Source organism: Pristiophorus japonicus, chromosome 3 (genome assembly GCF_044704955.1).
Source record: "Pristiophorus japonicus isolate sPriJap1 chromosome 3, sPriJap1.hap1, whole genome shotgun sequence".
Classification (NCBI taxonomy): Eukaryota; Metazoa; Chordata; class Chondrichthyes; family Pristiophoridae; genus Pristiophorus; species Pristiophorus japonicus.
In genome coordinates, this window is record NC_091979.1 from 262674945 (window position 1) to 262701264 (window position 26320).

At 41.5% G+C, this 26320-nt stretch overlaps 2 protein-coding genes across 5 annotated transcripts in view; one reads left to right on the forward strand and one right to left on the reverse strand.

Moving 5' to 3' along the window:
• ccdc186 (coiled-coil domain-containing protein 186) overlaps nt 1–26320 on the forward strand; it is a 124765-nt gene that overhangs the window by 36974 nt on the left and 61471 nt on the right. For all 3 annotated transcript variants that reach the window (XM_070876599.1, XM_070876600.1, XM_070876601.1), the window contains exons 5-11: nt 288–500; nt 2217–2336; nt 13889–13993; nt 19390–19488; nt 21486–21572; nt 22013–22155; nt 22755–23010. In XM_070876599.1, the coding sequence (XP_070732700.1) occupies nt 288–500; nt 2217–2336; nt 13889–13993; nt 19390–19488; nt 21486–21572; nt 22013–22155; nt 22755–23010 (1023 nt within the window). The remainder of the gene's footprint in view (nt 1–287; nt 501–2216; nt 2337–13888; nt 13994–19389; nt 19489–21485; nt 21573–22012; nt 22156–22754; nt 23011–26320) is intronic.
• The window catches only part of adrb1 (adrenoceptor beta 1), a 96738-nt gene continuing 77784 nt past the window's right edge, over nt 7367–26320 (reverse strand). The window contains exon 2 of one of the 2 annotated variants that reach the window (XM_070876604.1): nt 7367–7411. The gene's annotated coding sequence lies outside the window, so the exon portion shown is untranslated. Of the gene's footprint in view, nt 7412–10524; nt 10553–26320 lie in introns of those variants that run through there. The other variant, XM_070876603.1, reaches the window with a different exon arrangement.

Here is a 26320-nt window from a genome sequence, read left to right on the forward strand (position 1 = left end):
GGGACATGTGCCTTCATTGCAGCTATCATTGGCCACATTCTGTTATGCCACCTAGTACACAAGGAAAGGAGAAACACAGCCCAAGGGATTGTGCAGCTGATACTTGATTTAAAATGCAGTAAGAAATCTGTGTGTAATCATTGCACTAAAGACTGTATGTTTGCCTGTAAGCTTAATTCATGATTGCATTATAACGTAAATGGATATAATCCACAACTTAATGTGTCTATCGGGTTTTTTTTTAAAGAAAAGTGGACCTGGGAAATTAATTGGTTCTTCTTTTTTAGGCTAACAAAAAATGTGAGGATGCGCGTCAGGAAAAAGAAGCTATGGTAATGAAGTATGTTCGAGGAGAAAAAGAAGCCCTTGATCTTCGAAAAGAGAAGGAAGGAATTGAAAAAAAACTAAGGGATGCAAACAGAGAACTGGAGAAATTGACAATTAAGGCCAAACAGCTCTCACAAGAGAAGGCAAGATTACAACAGCTCTATGAGGCAAAGGTAATTTATCTCCGTAATGTAATGAGACTGTATATAGAGCTATAATCCATCTGTAGAAATACTGATGCCAGTAGTACAAGAGGACTTTTCCCCTCTACTTTTCTCACTTAATTCCTCTCTTTAGCAGAGGTCTTCTTCTCCTGAAGATGACATATTTGTTGGTATATATTCCATAACTGGCCATTCTACCTGTGTGAACTAAAAAATAAGACAATAGTGTGTGTGTGTGTGTGTTTATCTGAAATCTATCCATAATTTTGCATGTCTTTTTATAGTAGCTGCTTTCATTTGGCACTTATAATCATCTACTCGTTGAAACATCAGCCATTCATTTTAATGGCACATCAGCTTATTGGTGCACATCTTTTGTGGGAAAGGTGCCATGAATTTAAACTGGCTTCACCACTCTATAGACTAGGTTAGAAATCATTATTGGTGATATTTGTGGAAAATGCTTGACTTAATTGAATGGCATTTCTCTTCATTATTTTAAAGGTGGTTCTAATCCATTTATTTTAGGAAGTAAAAAGAAATAAACTCTTCAATACTAATGTTGTGGTAGAACCACTAAGAATGCTTTCTCAGTGCTGAAACTTCATATAGAATGGAGCAAGGATTGCTCCCAGAGTCTGTGTTCGAGTGAGGCTTGGGATTCCTGGCCGGCTGTCGTAAAACCTGCACACCAGGAAATAGCAGAGGCTTCAGGGCTTCATTATCAGATTTAAAATGCTAGCCTGCCTCCTGACAGCAGATTGGCTGACTGCCCCCAGCCCGCCTGAGTAAAAGTTGAAATTGGGTGGGTTGGAGTTGGGATTTAGCTTTTTAAAACTTTAACTACCCCCACACTCCTAACCCACCTGTTTTTCATGTTAAAATTCCCCTGTAAACTCTGTTACACTCTCCACAGATGCTGCCTGACCTGCTGAATATTTTCAGCATTTTCTGTTTATCAGATTACTATTGCTGTATTCAAGTGACAACATTATAATTATAATGCGAATCGAGGCAAAATAAACTCAAGTGCAGCCATTCCACACACCCTACATAGTTTAGGTGAAAGATATGGCTATTGTGCCAATCTTTTTTTCGAAAGCAAATGAAACTATTTTACGGCTGATGAAACTTTGCAGCATATTTCATTTGATTTTGAAGTATGTCTGCAAACCTATGTATGAAAAGCATCCAGAATATGTAATAAATACTAAACCTAGAGAAGTAAATGCTGTAGGTTGAAATGATCTAAGCCAGGAGTAAAAATCTTTTTCAGGGTTGTGATAGCATCTTGCTCAGCTCATCAGCCAGTATATTTGAATCATTTAAATAGGAATGTCTATCAGTACTGCCAATTCAATTCGAACAAATTTTGCAAATGTGATTTGTGCTGTATTACCTGGACAAAGCAGTTAAATGGAGACTGGATGCTTGCCAGAGAGAGTTAAAGAAGATTAGAAGTCAAGTCAATTTTTCTTCATACTTGTATATTTCCAAACAGTTGATTCAAGCTGGTCAGGGAGAGGCACACAGAACAAGAGATAAAGAAATACACTTCAGTAAAAATGTCAACGGCCTAGTTTTAGAATAAATGTTTATGGTTGGAGGGGAAATGTAGTAAAGATGCAAAAGATGCTTGAAGATGGGAAGATTCACTTTTTAAGCTTTATTACAAATCTGCAAAGCTTTGATTCAAAGCTACATGCTTTAAATGTGTATTTGCAGGAAGGAGAAGCCACAAAGCTCAACAGAGATGTTGAAAAACTGAAGGAAGACATCAACTCCAACATCATCAAAGTGAAATGGGCCCAAAACAAGTTAAAAAGTGAAATGGATACACACAAGGTTAGTCGAAGTGTTGCAGCTGTTTAGATCATCAAATTGAGTAATCACGAAAAGATGGTCATTGATGCGTTTCATATTTAAAAATCTGAATCATTTTATCTGTAGCGTTGAATGTTATTATAGGAAGGTAGTGAATCAAAGTACAGCTCACAGTATTTGGGCAAAGGAAAACACAAAAGCAAATTAACGCTGCTTATGATTCTTGGATTTGTTTCTCACTTGTTCTTGGCCAACACTGAAGTATAGTTCTCATTATTCAGAACATATTGCAAGTTTGCCCTGCTAGAGCCCCTTACTAACATTCCTGCTCTGCTAGAACCTTCTGGGCTAGAAATTCGGTAGGTTTGCACCCATTTATCATTATTTTACCGCCGTGGCGGAAAAAGTGATGGAGTTTTTTGGCGGTAAACGCGACGCACATAATTTAGCGCCCGGGAGGAAAATTCGCCAGCGGTTTTGCGCCGGCGGTAAAAAAGAAAATACCACGCACGTTTTTTTTTCACCGTTTTTATGGCGTCGACGTGCAACCCCTCACTATCGCCGCGGGTGGGAAATTCGCTGATACTGCCATTTTTACCGCCCGCCGGGAAAACTCGCAAGTCTTGCCTGCTCGAACCCATGACGCACCTGGTGCTAACGATGCCATCTTGAAAAACGGAGTAGAACTTAAGTGCATAAAATGATTTTGAGGGAAGGCTGTGTTCTACACAGATGTTTTTGTGAGGTTTATAGTTCATTTTTAAGGCTATTTGAGGACATTTAAAAGAATGGGGGCTATAATATCTCTGCCATTATTGCTGGCTGCTTTTTCTATGCAGCATCGAGCTGGAAGAAGGCTTATTCAAGAGCATTTTGAGCATAATCAAAGAGCTTGCAGACGTGTGGAGGAGACCATACCCCCCACGAGTTTACAGGGAACAGCACTCATACCTGCAGCTGTCTGAGGCACAGTGCGTTCGAAGGCTGCGCTTGAAAAAGAGATGGTCACAGAGATATGCAAGCTGATAAAGGCAGACCTACAGCCTCCCAGCGCCAACAGGACTGCACTGCCCGTCAAGGTGAAGGTGACTGCGGCACTTACCTTCTGTGCCTCCGGCTCCTTTCAGGCATCAGCAGGGGACATATGCTGAATCTTGCAGTTCGCTTCACATAGCTGCATTTGCCAGGTGACTACTGCACTGTAAGCACGCAGGATGGACTTTATAAAGTTCCGAATGACCAGGGAGGCACAGAATGAGAGGTTTTGCACGAATTGCTGGTTTCGCCAAGGTCCAGGGTGCCATTGACTGTACGCAGGCCCTGCGAACGCCTTTAGAGGAGCCAGAGGTTTACCGAAACCGGAAGGGATTCCACTTGCTGAACATACAGATCGTGTGCGACCATACTCAGCGCTTCATGGCAGTAAATAAATGCACAATTTCCAGGGAGCATCCATGATGCTTTCATCTTGCGTCAGAGCAGTGTCTCAGACCTGTTCGAGCGTCAGCCACAAGGCCAGAGCTGGATGCTGGGGGACAAAGGTTACGGCCTCGCCACCTGGCTCATGACCCCCCTCCGGAACCCCCAGACACAAGCCGAGCATCGCTATAGTGACAGCCGTATAGCCACACGCAACATTGTCGAAAAGACAATTGGAGTACTCCAGCAGTGCTTCCGATGCCTGGACCACTCTGGAGGCAGCCTGCAATACTCCCCTCAGCAAGTCGCTGAGTTCATTGTGGTGTGCTGCATGCTACGCAACTTAGCCATCATGTGGGGACAGGAATTGTCACTGGGGACTGCAGGACCACCTGAGGAAAGAGGAGGAGGAGGACGAGAGCCTGGCGATGAACCCATGCTGCCTCCCCCACCACCACAACAGGGAAGGCCTCATGGAGCTTTCGCCACTACAAAAGTCTTACGTCAGCAGCTCATAATTCATCGCTTTGCTTGAACAGTGAACGGCCATTTCACCGTTGCCTGCCCACTCTATCCCACTATTCTCCCTCTTATTCTACAAATGAGACACTGCACAAGAATGGATAAGGTGGACAAAATAATTTATAAAACATTTGTAAATTTATGAAACATTTGTACATTCTTGAAACTTTGTAAACTTGAATTTTGAAACTTAAATACATTTTTAACTTGAACACAATTTGTAAAACTTTTATAAAATAGTCAAAACAGGAAAACTACAGCCAAACAACAACAATCCCTGCACCGAACGCCTTTTAACTGTGGCCATCTTTTCTTTCCCCCCTCCCCCCATCTTGCTTCTTATCTTACCCCTACCCCTATCCACGTTGGGACCAAGACGATGTGCAGCAAGGCGCGCAGGGCGCTGCTGTAGTTGGAGAGACAATAGAAACGCCATTGGACTCCCTGGAGAAGCTCTGGGTATGGAAGGCCCGGCTTCTGAGTTGGGAGGCTCTTGCACGGCCTCCCCACTCGGGTGCTGTTGGTCTGCAGTGCCAAAAGTCGGGACCATCAATTGTCGCAGTGCATTGACAGCCTCTGTGTTCTCCAGGATCGCAGCTGCAATCTGCGACATGTCTGCAGATTGTGTCGCAGATTGTGCTGCGATGTTGCCGGAAATGCTACCCAAGGCTTGGAGGAGCTCTCTACTGAGTTCGACCATGTCCCTTGACAATCCCAACATAACCAGGTCTGCGTCTGCCTGTCTTTCAGCAGACTGGCTTTGCCGACTCAACCACTGCAGAGATGGCACACGGGGTTCAACCCTGGGGGTGCATTGGATCCGCTGCCTCGGATGGGACAAAGCCTGTAAATGTGTCTTCCTCTGAGGAACTTGTGGCAGCAGCTAAAAGATGTGCTCACTGCATCACCGCCACCAGCCCCTCCACCAACACCACCCCCCCACCCCCCCTGGCAACAGCTTCATGATGTTGTTCCTCCCATGGGGGGTCCTCAGCGTGGCCCTCTTCGCCCCACACACGATGGACTGAGGTGGAGGCTTGCATAGGACGATATGGCGCCTCAGAATCCTCATCTGCAAAATAGTAAACAACAGACGAGTGGTTAGCAGCAGGGGAGGGGACAGGGTGACATGAGTAAGGTCACATAGCGCAGGCTTATTTGAAGGACCACCACTACTGCATTATATGTAGTCAAGAGACATTGCATCACATGACCCGAACCCGAGTCCACAGGCACTGCATCCTATGATCCCATGCCAACCCGAGGATTTTGCAGGACTTGCCCTCAGTTCCCACTCTGGGCTCAGCACCCGCATGGATAGTTGACCTCCCGGAGGCACCAATTAAGCCAGCGACGCGCACCTCCAGGTCTGTTAAGGAATGTGTATTGGGCGGACCACCGCCTGTCCATTGCTGCTCGTGCTGATTGTGTGACAACTTCTCCTGGAAAAATGACAATAGGAATGGTTACCAGAGTGCCCTTCTGCTCTTGTGGCACACACACATAGCCATCAAAGCACTTGTACCATACTGTGTGCATTTAATACAGCTGTCTGTTTAATCGCCCTGGTAGTTGCATATGGTTCATGAGGAAGACATCAACGTGCAGAAACATCTTTTAAGATGTCAAAAAGCAGTCTTAATAATGTGTAATGATCATTCATGGCAAATAAGATGCAATACTAGCTACGGCAACATGTGTCAGATTTACAATTTAAGTAATCAAGGAGTGTATGAATAAAAATATTACTTGCTCTCACGACCCTGCAATGGTCATTCCACCTTTTCTTGCATTGTTGGTAGTCTCTGAGAATGTCGTCCACTGAGGACACAAACTTAGCAACAGCGGTCCAAAATCTCTTTACAACGGGTGGGGGGGCGGTTTGCCTCGACCTCTCCTATTAAACTTCCTCCATTTACTCAATTGCTGTTATAAGTGCCTCATTCACATCACAACTAAATTTTCTGGTCTTCTGCCTGCTCTGATCAATCTGCTGCATCTTTTCTCCTGTCTATGAAAAATGGCAGATTGAGAGCTGGATATACTGTGCATATGCGGGCACACCCTGACATCTGACCAGAATTGTGGGGGAAAAAATACAACAAAAAAAAAATGCGCATGCGCAGAAGGTCCTTTTTTTTTCACGATCGCTGAATTCAGCTCCGGTGCACAAATTGCATCGTGCAAGGCCGGATTTTACTGCTACCGCTGTTTGAGTCACTGTTTGGTGAATTTTGCAGCCTTCAGCCATGGCGTTATTCCGGCGCTGGTAAAAATCAAAATCATCGATTTACTGTCCAAAAACCAGTCATGGCGCCATTTCCCGAATTTCTAGCCCATAGGTTTTTTTATTGCAGCAATTCTAAACCACCTTCCTGATCATAATCCAGAAATGGATGACTAAAGTGCAAGAATCAAGAGCATTTTGTATTGTTTGCAGGAGATGCATGTCCGCATTATGGTGTCACAGATGTATATGTTTGTGAAAAGCTGGGCACCTTGCCTGGATCAGAATTGTAATGGCGTGCCCAACAGACAACAAATGGATCAAAGCTAGCATTAAGCTGAGATTTTACAGACCAGTCAAAACTTTATCCTAGAAGGGTTAGATCTTTGGAATGAATCCAGAAAATATGCTGCTAAGCACCCTCTATTCCACAGACTCTCCCAGAAGCTTATAAGTAGGAGTAAAATTAACACAGGTATAAATGACCTTTTTGTCGATTAAGCGACCACATTCTCGTGGTGAAAAAGAGGTAAAAGGAAATCATTTTCATAACTTGATATTAATAAAAAGAGAACATGGTCGTGAACGCATCTTGTACAAAATATTATTTTGATGCATTTGAGATTTATTTGGAGGGTAACTACAGTGGTCACTACAATGGTCAGAATTTTTTCTGCAACTTTACTCTGATAAGAGTTGGCACATCTGTCTATAAATGCCAAACGTAAAACTAAAATGTCCAAAATGAGAAACTCGGCAAAGCTCATTCCTTTCATTACCTAACTCTCCTATTATAGAATCCCATTATAATTTGTGCGTCATTATTTTGATCTTTATTTCCGTGTCTAGTAGTGTTGCCAGTTGATTTGAGTTGTCTGGGAGTCTCCTGAGATGACACATTAATCTTGTTGGTACTGCTGTAAGTAGTCTGTGGAAAAAGTAAGGAAGTTGAGTTAATGGGCAGTGCCAGGGCGCCGGTGAGCAGAGGCAGTGCATTGATGGGTGGGCATGCAGGCCAATAAGTACTGGGGTGGGGTGGGCGGGGGAAGGATGAAGGTCTGGTTAGCAGGTTAGGCTGGACTGGTGCCTGTATGAGCACCCTTCTTAAATAATAGCTGTGTTTTGGCTGCATCATTAGCCATTTTAGGTAAATACTTGGATAAGATTTCCATTCAAGTTCCTTTTTCAATTTGCCTTCCGACCCCACTCATGCACCTTTTCTAGATTTGCCCATCCTTCCAGATTGTCTGGGAATCTCCCAGAATGGAAGATGAATCTCACTGGGCACCGCTGCCAGCAACTCAAAAACAAAAGTGAAGCTTTGTGCTGGTGGTTTGGTCCTGCATACCTCCTTCCTTGCTACTCCCACCAGGATTCCGATCCGCATGGGCCTCCCCGCCTGTGAATCATACAGAGCTTGGGTTTTTCTTATAATTCCTACGTAGCGCATCCTGTTTATAATTGGGATGAGTCTTTTTGCCCCCGAATTGAACACGTTACTCCCGTGTGGTCTGACCAGTTACAGCATAACCCCCATACAACTTCTAGAGGTCTGTGCTCTGATATTTTGACTCTATATCAGAGCCCCAGCATTCATACCCCATGTTATCCAGACATTGAAACTTTATTACTCCCCTTTTCAGCATGAGCCTGTCTGCTCAAACCTAAACATTATTTATTTATCAAGCGCTTATTTTGACCAACTTTACATTAATATACGAGTCAATTTTCATTTATTACACTGCCAATTGTGTAGTCAATCTAACTCCTTAGTTAAATCTTTTACAGCATTCTCTATCTCTACTTTACTCATTGTTTTAGTATGCACTGCAAATTTGGCAAATTTAAATTTGTTTTTAATATTCAGGATATTAATGTAGACTAGAAACAACAGGTGTCCAATAACTGTTTTGTGGGACTCAATATCTTTCCCCAATCTGACATTCCACCACTGTTATTTTTCAGCTATCATCTTATCCACTCCCATGTTCTATCCTGGATTTATGGCCGCTTGTTTAAATAGGAATCTTTCATGTGTCGTGTTGCCAAAAGTTTTCTCAAAGTTCAAATAAACCATATCATAGCGAGTTCTGCTATCTATTTTATCTGTAGATCTGTACACCCTCAAAAAATTACGCCGAATTGCCAGACAGGGTCTTTTAAATCCAAGCTGGACTCCCATCCAGGTAACTCTGCAACCGACCCCTAATAGTTTCCATTATTCTACCTGTCAGATCGAGACTTAAAAATGAAAACCAAAAAGGCTTGGGAATTACATTTACCCCAGGATTATATAGTTTAAGAACATGGCAATGTCCAGTAACAGAAACCATAGTAATCTTATTTCCATTTAATAGTTTGTGGCACATCTGAAGTGGAATGCAGTGCATGAGAGGGTGGTGGAAACAAATTCAATAGTAACTTTCAAAAGGGAATTTGAATAATTCACATGCTGTGGGGGAAAAAGTGGGGAGTGAGACTAATTGGATAGCTTTCAAAGAGATATTCGGCATGATGGGTGAAATGGCATCCCTCTGTGCTGTAAGCTTATATTATTACATAACGCTCTAAGTTTAGAAAATTACGGTTGCTGTTCTTTCAGGATACCATAGAACAGTTACAGCACAAAAGGAGACCGTTTGACCCATCAAGCCCATGCTTGCTCTCTGCAAGTGTACTTCAGCTAGTCTCACTCCCCCACCCTTTCCCCGTAGCCCTGCAATTTTTTTTCTTCAGGTTCTTATCCAATTCCTTTTTGAAAGCCACGATTGAATCTGCCTCCACGACCCTTTCAGGCAGTGCATTGCAGATCATAACCACTTGTTGCGTAAAAAAAGTTTTTCCTCATGTTGCTTTTGGTTCTTTTGCCAGTCACCTTAAATCTGTGTCCTCTGATTCTCGACCCTTCCGCCAATGGGAACAGTTTCTCTCATCTACTCCATCTAGACCAGTCAAGATTTTGAATACCTCTATCAAATCTCCTCTCAACCATCTCTGCTCTAAGGAGAACAACCCCAGCATCTACAGTCTATTCACATAACTGAAGTCTCTCATCCCTGGAACCATTCTTGTAAACCTTTTTTGCACCCTCTCTAAGGCCTTCACATCCTTTCTAAAGTATGGTGCACAGAATTGGAAACAATACTCCAGTTGAGGCCGAACCAATGTTTTATAAAGGTTCATTATAACTTCCTTGCCTTTGTACTCTCTGCCTCTATTTATAAAGCCCAGGATCCCGTATGCTTTTTTAACCACTTTCTAAACCTGCCCTGCCACCTTCAGCGATTTGTGCACATATACCCCCAGGTGTCTCTGTTCCTGCACCCCTTTTAGAATTGTATTCTTTAGTTTATACTGTTGCTCCTCATTCTTCCTACCAAAATGCATCACTTTGCACTTTTTTGTGTTAAATTTAATCTCACATGTCCTCTCATTCCACCAGCCTGTCTGTCTGTCTTGAAGTCTATCACAATCCTCCTCACTGTTCATTATACTTCCAAGTTTTGTGTCATCTGCAAAATTTGAAATTGTGCCCTGTACTCCCAAGTCCAAGTGATTAATATATAATCAAGAAAAACAGTGGCCCTAGTACCAACCCCTGGGGAACACCACTGTATACCTTAAACAAGTCCGATAAACAACCGTTCACCACTAATATCTGTTTCCTGTCACTTAGCCAATTTTGTATCCATGCTGCCACTGTCCCTTTTAGTCCATGGGTTTTAACTTTGCTAGCAAGCCTATTACGTGGCACTTTATCAAACGCATTTTGGAAGTTCATGTACACCATGTCAACGCACTGCCCTCATCAATCCCTCTCTGTTACCTCATCAGAAAACTCAAGTTAGTTGAACACGATTTGCCTTTAACAAATCCATGCCAGCTTTCCTTAATTAATCCACACTTTTCCAGTTGACTGTTAATTATGTCCCAGATTATCGTTTCTAAAAGCTTCCCCACCACCGAGGTTAAATTGACTGACCTGTAGTTGCTGGGTTTATTCTTGCATCCTTTTTTGAATAAGAGTGCAACGTTTGCAATTCTCCAGTCCTCTGGCACTGCATCCAATCTAAGGAAGATTGGAAGATTATGGCCAGTACCTCTGCAATTTCCACCTTTTTATTTCCCTCAGCATTCGAGGATTCATCCCATCCAGTCCGGGTGACCTATTAGCTTTAAGTACAGCTAGCCTTTTTAGTACTTCCTCTATCAATTTTTATCCCATCCAGTACCTCAACTAATTCCTCTTTCATTAACAAATGATTCTCCTGTTAACAATTATTATATTTGAGTAGTTATTTGCATGCATTTGCTTTTGGTACACTGTACCACATGAATAAACCTGCAGCAAGAAATTGTCACCAAAATATAAACATAACTAGAGTCAAGAATGGAATAATGCTCTTTGACCTATAAAAGCTCATCCCTCTCTTGTCCTAGTTCTTATCATTGTAGCATCCAGTTGAATGACCTCTAATTCTGTTGTCACTACTACCTACCTGGCAGTTTATTGTAAACATTCAGCACCTTGAGTAGAGCAGTTCTTTCTAATATCTGTTGTTAATTTTGCACTTTCTTAAGTTTATATCATGCATTTCTGAATTTATTTTGTCTATCATTTAACATTTTTTAATACCTTGACTGATGAGATCACTTCAACCTTTTTAATACTGTAGCGCTCGAGTTTCTCAAATCTTTCTTTGTAGCTTGTCACCCTTACACTTGGATAATGTTTTTGCACTGAGGATCTGAAAATTCAGGATTCTAGTAAATCACTTGCACTTAAACTTGCGATTCCCTATTCAAAATACTTTACTTTAGTCATCAAGGAGGAAAAATAGTATTTAAATGTGCATCTTGGTGCTGTCATGGTTTGTGAATATTTAAACTGTATATTTAAGGAATCCAAGTTTAAGAAGTATTACATTTAAGAATTCAGACAGATTTCAGGACTTCTCTGCCCGCAGTCTGAAAAGTAGCACAATACTGACATAAGTTGATTAATTCTCTGGTGTTTTTGTTTGTGTATTTTTAATTTTCTCACTTTTTCACCCTGCGGGAAAGCACCACATGACTACTTGCTACCTTCCCCAGCTGCAATTTAATAACTCAAATGGGGAAGGATACAGATGAACCAGAATTCTTTTGCCTGCAAACACAAGATACACTTTACAAAAAAATGAAACCAAGCATTAAAAAAAATAATAGAAATGCAAAATACCGTGGATGTTGCAAATCTGAAATAAAAACAAAATGCTGCAAGTACTCAGCAAGTCAGACAGCATCTTTGGCGAGAGAAACACAGTTAACATTTCAGGTAAATGATCATCGGTTTCTCTCTCCCCACAGATGATGCCCTGTTGAGCATTTCCAGCATTTTTTTTATATTAAAAGAAAAGTATTCACCCAATGTAAGATGCTGTTTTATGTTGGACACTTTTATAATTTTCCTCCCAAATTTTTGTATGTATTCTCTTGGTGATTATGACTGAATAACTTGCATTTCTATTTCAACATGTTAGGATTTTGTCATTAGATTTCTAGCCATTTACAGAACTTTCCTACTTGACACATTATTTATTCACATCACCACCAGATGGCATTATAAGATCTGGCTTCAAGCTGCAAATAATGGTTTCTCTATAAAATTAGTGTAGTTGTATTGTTACGTTTTCAGTTTAGATGGTTTGCAAACTAAATCAGCAGTGATGTTCTGTGATCACACGGGCTAGAAATTGCGGTTGTGAAAGTACCTGCTGGTGGCGAGGCTGTGAAAACCTGTGGCAGAGGGCAACGTAATCGCCCACGGATCTTGGTGATGCAGGCGGTGCGGAAGCGTACCTGGGATCACGTGGGCCCATTATTCCAATGCCAAAGCAACATTCCATCATTTACGAAGGGAATCCCCGAATGAGATGCAATGGAATCCCCAAATCTAATATCTATACAATTACAGAATTGGAATTTTATTCATAATTACCTTGATTCTACCAACCTCGCTTAAAAATTTAATTTTTTTGATAATTGTATACATCATTAAAACTGTAATCTGGGCCAATATTTGCATGAACTCCTTTCTTACAGTTTAGGATATGAAAATGTTTAATAGCTTAGATATCCCCTTACACTGATGCAAACAGGCCCTGCACCTGCTTGTATCAGCCGTAAGATCTCAGCGTGCAATCGCTGGATAGTCACTCGGCAAATAGCCAACTCTGCACCAGCGATTTGCTTTTTTGTGGCCCGCACAGATGACCTGTCAGCATGCATGCACAATTCCCGAACATGCAGTGGATTTCAAAGGGAATATGGGGGCGTACTCAGAGTACACCATCATACACACCGCAATTTCAGGGCCATAAACAGGAGGCAGAATTTCTTGATTTCATATCGGGGGGCAATACACACAGGTTGTTTCTAACTTAATGTTTTAAAGTAGTTTGTAAAGAAAGGAAGCTTGAAGATGGAGTAGTAGTTGGCATGATCAGAGAGGTTGTGGATGAGTTTTTTTGAAGAAGGGGTTAATGTAATTGAGGAGCAGGAACCATTTGCTGTGTTATCTTAGATTGGATCCAGGAAGGGAAGTTGGGTGGTCAACAGTTTAGTGGGAATGGGGTCAAGGGGTACAGTGCAAATTCACCAGAATGATACCAAGGCTTAGAGTTAAATTATGAGGACAGTTTGCATAAGCTTGGCTTGTCTTTGCCTGAGTTTAAAAAGGTTGAAGGGTGATCTAATGGAGGTATTTAAAATGATTAAGCACTTTGATGGAGTAGATCAAGAAACTATTTCCCCTTGTGGGACATCCAGAACAAGAGGACATCATTTTAAAATTGGAACTAGGTCATTTAAAAGTGAAATCAGGAAGCCGTTTTTTTCATGAAGGGTAGTAGAAATCTGGAACTCACTCCCCAAAGTATATTAGGAGAGAGCCTAGTGAAAGACATGAGTTCAGGGGGAGTTTTGGCTTGGAGAAAAAGGAAAAGGGGGTTAAGCAATAGAGGTGGCTGAATGGATGGCCTCAATCTTTGTGACCATGAAGTTCTTGCACTTATTTTCAGAGGGGGAGGGTAGAGGGTTGTTGGGCTTAAGGAGACAAGATTCTGAGAGGTATCTTTGCTCTCCAGGATACTTCTGGAATAGTAGGTAGCTTTTGGCAGAGGAGTGAAAGGAGATAACACAAGTTGCTTCTAATTTGAAGTTTTAAAGCTTAAAATATGCGAACAAGAGACACTGAAAAACATAAATGTATTTAACATTTATGATTAATTATTGGATTGTAATGTAGAAACTAAGTCCAAAAATGTAATATTTTGTTGAGTAATTATTGCACGTAAAATTGATTTCCAGTTCAGCCATTTTACTAAAGTAAAATTTAAACTAAATATTTTTAATATCCCTAAAGGAAACCAGAGAAAAATTGAAGGAAACAACAGTCAAACTAACTCAGGCTAAAGAAGAGACTGAACAAATCCGAAGAAACTGCCAAGACATGATCAAAACCTACCAGGTTGGTTTGAGTTTTGTAGTATTGATGATCCTATTGTTTGTATTTTCCATTCGGTTATCATCCACTTTGCTATCTGTTAAGCCATTCCCTGTACCTTACAAAGCAATTTTACAGGGAAGGTCTTGTCTTAAATAATACATATTGGAGGATGGTTATGTCATACATCATATGGTGAGTGGACCAAGCAAATGAAATGTTAAATGCTTAAGAGTTTCACAGGCATCCTATCCAACAGAATCCTGCTGTTTATTGCTTTTTTGCACTTTAAATGTTATAAATTAAAAAGTGGGTGTGTTAATTTTGGCACCATTGATGCATTATGGTCATGTTGACTGGTAGAATTTGTCAGTTGGGTTCTGCAGTTGGCAAAGGCTATTTTTGGCATGTTGAAGAACACTCCGGACTAGTGAAAAGCATTTGTGGGTATGAAGTGAGACTTGGAGATGAAATCTTTAAACGGGATAGATATAGTGATAGATTTTTGAGTGGGCGGCAGAAGGAATGCTTGCGTTGCCTACCCGAAGTGTCCCCCGAACCATAATCCCGGAGTGCTTTTGGGTGCTAACAGTCACCTTGACAATCGAGGGTGGGGTGAGGGTGTGTTGTGGATAGGATGGCGGGGGTGGGGGCGGTGTTGGTAAGAATCAGGAATGCCAGTGGCTTCATTGTGGAGCTGAATGGAAATAGTTTCGATGGCCATGTTTTTCAACTACGAACTGTTGCAATGGTATATAATCTTTTTGTTTTGTTAATTACTGCCTTTGTTTCTTTGGTTGCAGTTATGCTCCCACTTTTTCCATTGTTGTGATATAATTATCACTTTGCAGCAACACAAAAGTGGCAGTTAATTCTGGAGTCCATAATGCATTAAAGTCGGAGGATTGAAATCCTGCGCAGTTGGGATTTCATAGCCATTCGGCTACAATCTTTAACTCTGGTTTCCTGGAGCATGTAACTGGACATTGGATAAATACTCAATACTGCAACTTAGCAACAAAGTGTGTCATTATACCATAGCTGATAGTGTGCGCACATTGTGGAACTCACAACTGGTTCTGGAATTACTGAAAAGTTGCAAAAAAATCTGAGTGGGATTATAACTCTGGTCTTGCACATTTTTTAGGTGGGAGGTGATTCAAAATATGTATTGGATTTTGAAATGTGCCAAAACTACCTGCAAGGTTCAAGGTTATAATGCAGCGCTGCAAAAGTTGGCACAAGTAATCTGGAGATACTGATTGTTCATTAGTGCAGGGACCATGCTTTGACACACTAAGCTCAACAGAGGGCAAGAGTAGCATAGCTTACGAGAATTTTGTCTATGGAAGAAAGATGGATTGGATGAGCCACCCTTAAATTGTACTATAAATCTACTGGACATGTTGATCTTGCATCACTACGTATCACAAAGTCCACATTTTAAGTTGAGGGGTTGGGGACAATTCCGCTTGGAGGTGAACAGTCTGCTTGTTCTGGAAGTGAGTCAGTCATAGCTCAGTGTCTGAGTCAGTCATAGCTCAGTGTCTGAGTCAGAAGGTTGTGGGTGTAAGTCCCATTCCAGAGCCTTGAGCACAGAATCTAGACTGACATTTCAATGCAGTACTAACGAAGTGCCTTACTATTGGATGAGATGTTAAACTGAGGCCCTGTCTGTCCTCTCAGGTGGATGTAAATTATCTCATGGAACTGTTTCAAAGAAGAGCAGGGGAGTTCTACCAATATTTTCCCTTGAACCAATATCACTTAAATAAGAACATAAGAAATAGGAGCAGGAGTAGGCCATACGGCCCCTCGAGCCTGCTCTGCCATTTAATACGATCATGGCTGATCCGATTATGGACTCTGGTTCACTTCTCTGCCCGCTCCCCATAACCCCTTATCCCCTTAACATTTAAGAAACTGTCTATTTCTGTTTTAAATTTATTCAATGTCCCAGCTTCCACAGCTCTCTGAGCCACTGAATTCCACAGATTTACAACCCTCTGAAGAAATTTCTCCATCAGTTTTAAATGGGCGGCCCCTTATTCTAAGATTATGCCCTCGTTCTAGTCTCCCCTATCAGTGGAAACATCCTCTTTGCATCCACCTAGCCAAGCCCCCGTCAATCTTTTATATTTCAATAAGATCACCTCTCATTCTGAATTCCAATGAGTAGAGGCCCAACCTACTCAACCTTTCCTTATAAGTCAACCCCCTCATCTCTGGAATGAACCTAGTGAACCTTCTCTGAACTGCCTCCAAAGCAAGTATATCCTTTCGTAAATGTGGAAAGCAAAACTGCACACAGTATTCCAGGTGTGGTCTCACCAATATCCTGTATAACTGTAGCAAGACTTCTTCTCTGCTTTTATACTCCATCCCCTTTGCAATAAAGGCCAAGATTCCATTGGCCTTCCTGATCATTTGCTGTACCTGCATGCTATCCTTTTGTGTTTCATGGCACAAGTGCCCCCAGGTCCCGCTGTACTGCAACACTCTGCAATCTTTCTCCGTTTTCTCTGTTTTCTGTTAGTTAGCCAATCCTCTATCCATGCTAATATATTACCCCAACCCTGTGAACTTTTATCTTGTGCAGTAACCTTTTATGTGGCACCTTGTCAAATGCCAAATACACCACATCCACTGGTTCCCCTTTATCCACCCTATTCGTTACATCCTCAAAGAATTCCAGCAAATTTGTCAAACATGACTTCCCCTTCATAAATCCTTGCTGATTCTGCCTGACCGAATTTTGCTTATCCAAATGTCCTGCTACTGCTTATTTAACAATGGACTCCAACATTTTCCCAGCCACAGATGTTACCCTAACTGGTCTATAGTTTCCTGCTTTTTGTCTGTCTCCTTTTTTAAATAGGGGCATTACATTTGCAGTTTTCCAATCTGCTCGGACATCCCCAGAATCCAGGGAATTTTGGTAAATTACAACCAATGTATCCACTATCCCTGCCGCTACATCTCAAGACCCGAGAATGCAATCCATTTGGTCCAGGGGATTTATCTGCCTTTAGTCCCATTATCTTACTGAGTACCACCTCCTTAGTGATTGTGATTGTGTTAAGTTCCTTCCCATACCCCCCACCCCCTAGCCCCTTGACTACCCACTGTTGGAATATTGTTGAGATTATCTTGTCATTATCACATTGCTGTTTTAGTTTTTTCTTTTTCTTTTCTTTTCTTCTTAAAATTTGTTCATTGTGTTCTTCTAATCAAATCAGCCCTTTGGCATGTTTCATTGGATTTAGCTGAAATTGAGCTTGAGCCTGTTTCAGCACAAGCTCACCTCCATTTGTGGCTTGTGCTGAAACAGTCCTATTCAACATCATGCAGCAACAGTTAAATGGAAGCACTCAATTATTCTTTTCCTTTAGGTTGTTTGGTTATTACCTTTTTGTGTCATTTTAAGAATTAGAGGAGGGGATCTAAAAATTGAATCATGTTCAGTTTGTCGACGGGTCTGGTGGTAATCTAGGGCCATTATACATTGAAATAAAAAAGTGTCGAACATGTATTATGGTTTTTAAAGATAAATGCAAGGGGGTACTTGCAATAAAAAGAGTACCCCTTCCAAATTTCTGACAACTTAAAGTAAAAAACTTTAGTAACATTATCCCATGACTGGATGATTGACCTATTCTAATGTGAAGGGTAATCTAGATTCAGAATATAATGGAAGGTCTGTAAATGGATAGTAGATTAATGTGAGCAATGATGTGTCTGCTACTACATAGTTTGAGAATAATGAAAACTGCATTTTAAAACTTTTTAGACATATCTTTTGAGTATAAATCCCCAGGGCTTGATAGTCTACGTCCCAGAGTACTTGAGGAAGTGGCGCTAAAAATAGTGGATGCATTGGTGATCATTTTCCAACAGTCTATCGACTCTGGATCAGTTCCTATGGATTGGAAGGTAGCTAATGTAACACCACTTGTTAAAAAAGGAGGGAGAGAGAAAACGGGGCATTATAGACCGATTAGCCTGACATCAGTAGTGGGGAAAATGTTGGAATCAGTTATTAAAGATGAAATAGCAGCGCATTTGGAAAGCAGTGACAGGATCGGTCCAAGTCAGCATGGATTTATGAAAGGGAAATCATGCTTGACAAATCTTCTGGAATTTTTTGAGGATGTAACTAGTAGAGTGGACAAGGGAGAACCAGTGGATGTGGTGTATTTGGACTTTCAAAAGGCTTTTGACAAGGTCCTACACGAGATTGGTGTGCAAAATTAAAGCACATGGTATTGGGGGTAATGTACTGACGTGGATAGAGAACTGGTTGGAAGACAGGAAGCAGAGAGTCGGGATAAACTGGTCCTTTTCGCAATGGCAGGCAGTGACTAGTGGGGTGCTGCAGGGCTCAGTGCTGGGACCCCAGCTATTTACAATATATATCAATGATTTGGATGAAGGAATTGAGTGTAATATCTCCAAGTTTGCAGATGACACTAAGCTGGATGGTGGTGTGAGCTGTAAGGAGGATGCTAAGAGGCTGCAGGGTGACTTTGACAGGTTAGGTGAGTGGGCAAATGCATGGTAGATGCAGTATAATGTGGATAAACGTGAGGTTATCCACTTTGGTGGCAAAAACAGGAAGACAGAATATTATCTGAATGGCGATTTGGAAAAGGGGAGGTGCAACGAGACCTGGATGTCATGAAAGTTGGCATGCAGGTACAGCAGGTGATGAAGAAGGCAAATAGCATGTTGGCCTTCATAGCTAGGGGATTTGAGTATAGGAGCAAGGAGGTCTTAATGCAGTTGTACAGGGCCTTGGTGAGGCCTCACCTAGAATATTGTGTTCAGTTTTGATCTCCTAATCTGAGGAAGGACATTCTTATTATTGAGGGAGTGCAGCGAAGGTTCACCAGACTGATTCCCAGGATGGCAGGACTGACATATGAGGAGACACTGGATCGACTGGGCCTGTATTCACTGGAGTTTAGAAGAATGAGAGTGGATCTCATAGAAACCTATAAAATTCTGACAGGACTGGACAGGTTAGATGCAGGAAGAATGTTCCCGATGTTGGGGAAGTCCAGAACCAAGGGTCACAGTATAAAGATAAGAGGTAAGCCATTTAGGACCAAGATGAGGAGAAACTTCTTCACTCGGAGAGTTGTTAACCTGTGGAATTCTCTACCGCAGAGAGTTGTTGATGCCAGTTTGTTAGATATATTCAAGAGGAAGTTAGATATGACCCTTACGGCTAAAGGGATCAAGGGGTATGGAGAGAAAACGGGAAAGGGGTACTGAGGTGAATGATCAGCCATGATCATATTGAATGGTGGTGCAGGCTCGAAGGGCCGAATGGCCTACTCCTGCACCTATTTTCTATGTTTCTATTGCAGCTCATTATGCTATGTAGAGCATTTGGTGTCCCTGTTCTGTCTTCACAGGAATCTGAAGAAATTAGATCCAATGAGTTGGATGCCAAACTTCGTGCGACTAAAGGGGAACTAGAAAAACACTTGCAAGAAAAATCAGATCAGATGGAGGTGAGTTGAACTTGCAACAAAATATTTAGAAGAATTGACGTGAACATTTATCTACAAGATTACATGAGTGTACAAAATGGCGAATGAAGTTCTAATAGAAATATATAAAATAACCTTTATTGGTAGATCCATAAAATAGATTTTCCAAAAATCTCGGGTCTTTTAGGCCCCAATATGTTACACACAATATGCTTCAAAACCAAGCAGGCGGGTGACCAGTTGATATATTTTTTATTCATTCATGGGATGTGGGCGTCGCTGGAAAGGCCAGCATTTATTGCCAATCCCTAATTGCCCTTGAGAAGATGGTGAGCCGCATTCTTGAACCGCTGCAGTCAGGGTGGTGAAGGTTGTCCCACAATACTGTTAAGGAGGGAGTACCAGGAGTTTGACCCACGACAATGAAGGAACAGTGACATATATTTCTAAGTCTGGATGATATGTGATTTGGGGACCGTGGAGTTGGTGGTGGCCCCATGCGCCTGCTGCCCTTGTCCTACTAGGTGATAGAAGTTACGGGTTTGGGAGGTGCTGCTGAAGAAGCCTTGGCGAATTGCTGCAGTACATTTTTTAGCTGGTACACACTGCAGCCACGGTACGCTGGTGATGGAGGGGGTGAATGTTTAAGGTGGTGGATGGGGTGCCAATCAAGCCAGCTGCTTTGTCCTGGATGCTGTTGAGCTTTTTGAGTGTTGTTGGAGCTGCACTCATCCAGGCAAGTGGAGAGTATTGCATCACACTCCTGACTTGCCTTGTAGATGATGGAAAGTCTTTGGGGAGTCAGGAGGTGAGACACTCGCTGCAGAATACCTAGCCTCCAACCTGCTCTTGTTGCCACAGTATTTATGTGGCTGGTCCAGTTAAGTTTCTGGTCAATGGTGATCCCCAGGATGTTGATGATGGGGGATTTGGCGATGGTAATCCCGTTGAATATCAAGGGGTGATGGTTTGACTCTTGCTTGTTGGAGATGGTCATTGCCTGGCACTTGTTGGATGTTGGAAGGGGTCATAAGGCCAAGTATGTCAATAGATGAGGATCTAAGGGTAAGGCCTTGGAACAGGAGGGGTGCTAAAATTAAGAAACCATGTAATTGATGAATTGAAAGAATGAGAATTGTTTTTTATCATTGAAGAGCAAGGAGAAAATGTGGAAGTTCAACATTTGCACTGAGGGGGATAATATTGTGTGTGATCTATACAAAATATAATGGATGTATAGTGGAAATATAAATGAGTGGATGAGGTTGAATGATTGTGAAGGTCATTTATGAGCCGGCACAAAGAGAGTGGATGGAGTCCTGGGAAAACCCTGTGAATTAAAGAGCAGTCTGAGGATAAGCTATCGACTACATTGCAGATGCAACAATTTTGAGATAAAAGTAGGTAGTAATAAACTTAGCTTTGATGAAGAGGCCATCTGGTGGCAACTTGTTTCTGACTGCATTGGACTTGGGAAAACTTTGGCAATGTCCAAGACAATAAATTATGATTTGCCAAGTGTTCAAGAGCAGAATTCTAGGGGTATGTAACAAAAGACGACCAGATCACTAATAGAATGGCCACACATAAATCCATTTGGCTGAATGTGGATTAGGCCTGAACTTTGAAAGTAATTGATTTTTTGAGTTCACAGCAGCTTCTATAACTTAGTAAGTACCAATTCAATAGCAATAAAGTTGAGGGGGGAAGTGGGATTTCCTTTCTTGGGTTTAATCCAAGTAAATTTAAAAGTAGTAAAGATGAACTGGGCGGTTGGGAGGCTGATTTAGGTCTCTGTTTGATTAATCTCTCATGTTTTCATTAAGAAAATATTACATTTTATTTGGTTCCTAAGTAATTCCGAGGGAATCCAGGGATATGGGGATAGTGCAGGAAAGTGGAGTTGAGGTAGATCATCAGCCATGATCTTATTGAATGGTGGAGCAGGGGCTGAATGGCCTACTCCTGTTCCTAATTCTTATGTTCTTATGTGATGTATTTCTCCAACAAAAATACAGATTCGCCATGCTAAAATAAAAGAACTTGATGACCTGAAGAAAACATTCAAGGAAGGGATGGATGAGTTGCATACTTTGAGAACAAAGGTGAGTACTGTTGTTCATGTCTTTGTATTTTGAAATTGGATTGTTATAAATTTTCTTGAACTATTTCCTAAAATAACTGAGAAACTTCACTGCCCATTTCACCGGTTGATATTTTTATATTGAAGTATTTGAATAAAGAATAAGTACTTTTCCCAGAATGTTTCTCTTGCATTTTCTTGTCTATTCTCTGTGTTTGGTCCATAATTAGTGGTGATGTATGCTAGTTACCGTGTCAAGAAGTAAGAAGGCAGGAAATTACAGTTTTTGAAAATATATTTTGCTGAGTTAACTGCAGCCATAGGGGACACTCCAGTTGGCTTATCTGTCCCTCCATTAGGAAGATTCAAAATCTTCTTGCTGCTCATCAGCATTCTACGTAAATTGGGTTATTTTTGTGGCCTCACTTTCTTTTTTGTCCTGTTATCCCCATCCTCCCGCAGGTGAAATGTCTTGAGGATGAGCGTTTGAGGACTGAAGATGAACTGTCAAAATATAAAGAAATTATCAACCGACAGAAAGCAGAATGCCAGTCTTTGCATGAACGAGTAAAGATTGTAAATCAGTTGCAAGAACAGCTTGAAAGGTAGAGTAGGCAGTTTAATTGGTTAGATATAATAGTTTATTTTGTATATTACATTAACCATTAATGTACGCATGGTCAATGAGTTCTGCGATGATTTTTATCGCCTGAGGGGGGCTCGGAGAGGAATTTTCCAGTAATTTGTTTTCCTTGTTAGTCCTGCGTTTTTTCCTCTTTTTTGCTTCTCCGAGGAAATTACATGGCGGCTTGGGGAGGTTGGAAGTGTCCTGTCATGATGCTCCAGGTGTCATGAGTGTGGGGCAGGCTTGATGGACCAGCTGGTCTTTTCATGCCCGTCATTTTCGTAAGTTCGTATAACCATCATCAGGTTGTTGCTTATTCATACAAATATGGACAAATAAACCAATCGTCAAATTTCTGCTTTCTTAACTGTTGAATATTTGTAGAACATAATCAGATTCTGTCGAAAATATTTTGCAAAAACTAGAGGTATAGTTTTTTTCTTCAGTACATTGCTGTATTCTGATTTACATTAGTGTTTAATTCAGCAGGCAAGATTTTTCACAATTTAAAAAAAAAAAAAATGTTTTCTACAAGTGCAGACTAGTATAGAAAAATAATCGAGTGTGATTACATCATAGGAATGAACAAGAGATTCAGTCGCTGAAGGAAGAGGTCGACAGCCTGAACGTGCTCATTACCGATCTGCAGGAAGACATTGAAGGGAGTCGCAAAAAGGAATCTGAGCTGCTTCTATTTACAGAGAAACTGACCACCAAAAACGCACAACTTCAGTCTGAGAACAACACACTGCAGGCACAGCTTGACAAACTAAATATTCGTGAGCGGGAGTTGAGCACACAACTTGAAGAGTTGGGACAAACTAATGTTGAGCTGGTAAGAGCACAGTAAATATGAGAAGAACTATCAGATAATAAAGCTTCTGGAAATTTTTCCGTAACCTTTTAAATGCTATTTTCATTTGAGATGGTTCGACATCATTGAGTCATGAAATAAATTTTGCATTATTCCACATCTTTGTATGTTTCAGACTTGATTAGTGCATTGGGCAACCATGCTCTTCGTTTTTCCTCATCTGTAATGGCTTGCTTAATGGCCTATGTAGAAAAGTCCATTTCTAGCAAACATATTGAAATTTTCTCCTAAATTGATTGAGAATTCTGTTTTTTTTTCTCAAGCCACTTTGGTAATCTGTGAACCGCCAATAGTTGCTTATATCTTGGTTACTTCAAATATTCAATACTTTTAACACTTGAATGTTTAAAGTAAGAAGTTTGTTCTAGATTGGTTTCATATCCTACCATAGTAAATTGAAGAATACAAATCCATAGGCCTGAAATTCATCGATCTACCGCCCGCTTACTCCCCAAAAACACAAGTTTCATCAATAAACAGGTACATACCACTGACATACTGCCCAGTGGAAAATTCATGAGTGACATACCGCCACCGCCCGCCCATGTAGACCGCCGACATAACGCTAGAACTGCATACTGTCCTGGAGAAGGTGCTTTTAAGTGGATCTTAAACGGGCAGTATGGACACAGAGCTGGCAGGTTTGTTTGATATTACACAGATCTTTATAATTCGCCACAGATTGAAGTATTTTCTAGGCGATAATATAAATGGTCTAATAATGCCTTATTTACTCTTTTATTAATGAACTATAATAAAAATATTAGTCTCTCTTGCCCCCCCCCCCCCCCCCCCAAGTCTCCATAACAATCTCAGGTCGGCAGTCTCTGGCCCCTCGAGGGGAGAAACTTGACAGCTGCATGCGCACAACTCGGAAGCCGAAGCTTCCCAAGTCGAAAGGCCTCTTCCGCCGGCCACCGTCCGCTGCACTCCGCTACCGCCGAGAAAAGTGGGATGAAACTCCCGCCCACTCTACCCCAGCGGTACCAGGCAGCAAATATTGACGCACCACCTAGGGACCGCTGAAAAACGGGCGGAACTTGTGTTTCACCAAATTCGGGCCCAATATGTGTTAATCTTTGAAACGTTTGTTGTGGGCTATGTGTATTGCAATTGGAAATCAGTCTGTATATGCCCCCCTTCCAGGGAAAAAAACTTCACAGTGTAATGTTGACATCTGAGTTTTTTAAAAACAGACAGTAGCTTACTGTCTCCTACCTCCCAACATCCACGCCTGTCCTGATTTGAATGAGCCGAGTATTGTTTTCCAGTGGTGAATCGGTGTCCCTAGTCTGGCTCTCCATTAAGCCCTCATGGAAACTTTGAACTTTATTTGTGGTAACAAAATCCCATTGGAATACTGTGTTCATTCTTCCCTTAACTTTGTGTCTATGAAGAAGGTTTGACCTACAGCAAATGCTGGCTAACGTTCTGTAGAGAACTGTGAATTTATATATGATTAGTTACAAATTATAGTATTTTTATTGTTTTATAATAGAGGATTGGCCATTTAGCATAAGTTCACTGGCACTTTACGATAAGGGGAAGGCAAACAATTGAATTGATCCTAAACTTGATTGATATACTTTTAACGGTGTTGAATACAGATGCTTGACACGTGTGGCAAATACCCTGTACCCATTTTCTACATATATGATAAGAAATTCCTTATGTTTTAAAAGGAGGATCACTTGAGCATGGTAGGCCTTTAGAATAGTTTTTTACTTCCTACTAGACACATGTTAACAGCAAAGGAAAACTGAGAAATTTAGCATTATTTGCAGCCTCATTCACACCGATTACAAAGATGGCTGGCATGGGAATTGGAAAGGTCAAGTGTGTTTTTATAAAATTGGGGTTAATGCGCATTGCTGGGGAAGGGTACATGGCAATTTACTAGGATCAGTGCACATTGTTGGGGCAGAGTAGGGGGCAATTTACTTGGAAGTTTTTCATTCTGATACTGAATTTAACAGTATTCCATAGGGACCGGAGTCAGCTATTCATCCCCTCGAGTCTGTTCAACCATTCAGTTGGATCATGGCAGATCTGTACATGTACTCCATTTATCTGCCCTTGCTCCACAGGCCCTTGACTTTGGTGGCAAAAACAGGAAGGCAGAATATTATCTGAATGGTGACCGATTAGGAAAAGGGGAGGTGCAACGAGACCTGGGTGTCATGGTACAGCAGTCATTGAAAGTTGGCATGCAGGTACAGCAGGTGGTAAAGATGGCAAATGGCATGTTAGCCTTCATAGCGAGAGGATTTGAGTATAGGAGCAGGGAGGTCTTACTGCAGTTGTACAGGGCCTTGGTGAGGCCACACCTTGAATATTGTGTGCAGTTTTGGTCGCCTAGACTGAGGAAGGACGTTCTTGCTATTGAGGGAGTGCAGCGAAGGTTCACCAGACTGATTCCCGGGATAGCAGGACTGACATATGAAGAAAGACTGGATTGACTAGGTTTATATTCACTGGAATTTAGAAGAATGAGAGGGGATCTCATAGAAACATATAAAATTCTGACAGGATTGGACAGGTTAGATGCAGGAAGAATGTTTCCGATGTTGGAAGTCCAGAACCAGGGGTCACAGTCTAAGGATAAGGGGTAAGCCATTTAGGACCGAGATGAGGAGAAACTTCTTGACTCTCAGAATTGTGAACCTGCCACAGAAAGTTGTTGAGGCCAGTTCGTTAGATATAGTCAAAAGGGAGTTAGATGTGACCCTTACGGCTACAGGGCTCAAGGGGTATGGAGAGAAAGCAGGAATGGGGTACTGAACTTGAATGATCAGCCATGATCATATTGAATGGTGGTGCAGGCTCAAAGGGCCGAAATGGCCTGCACCTATTTTCTATGTTTCTATGTATATCCTTACCTATACTTATCAGTCTTACAACTTTCAATTGATCCAGTATCCACAGCCTTTGGGGGAGAGAGTCCAGATTTCCACTACCCTTTGTGTGAAAAAGTGTTTCCTGATTTCATTCCTAAATGGCTCAGCTCCAATTTTAAGATGATGTCTGCTTGTTCTGGATTTCCCCCACTAGAGGAGCTAATTTCTCTGCCTACCCCATCAAAGCCCTTAATCATTTTAAATACCTCAATTTGATCACCCCTCAACCTTCTAAACTGAAAGGAATACGTGCCATGTTTATGCAACTTGTCCTCATACTTTAACTCTTTAGTCCCTGGTATCATTTTGCTGAATCTGAGCTGTACCCCTTTCCAAAGCCAATATGTCTTTCCTGAGGTTTGGTGCCCAAACTG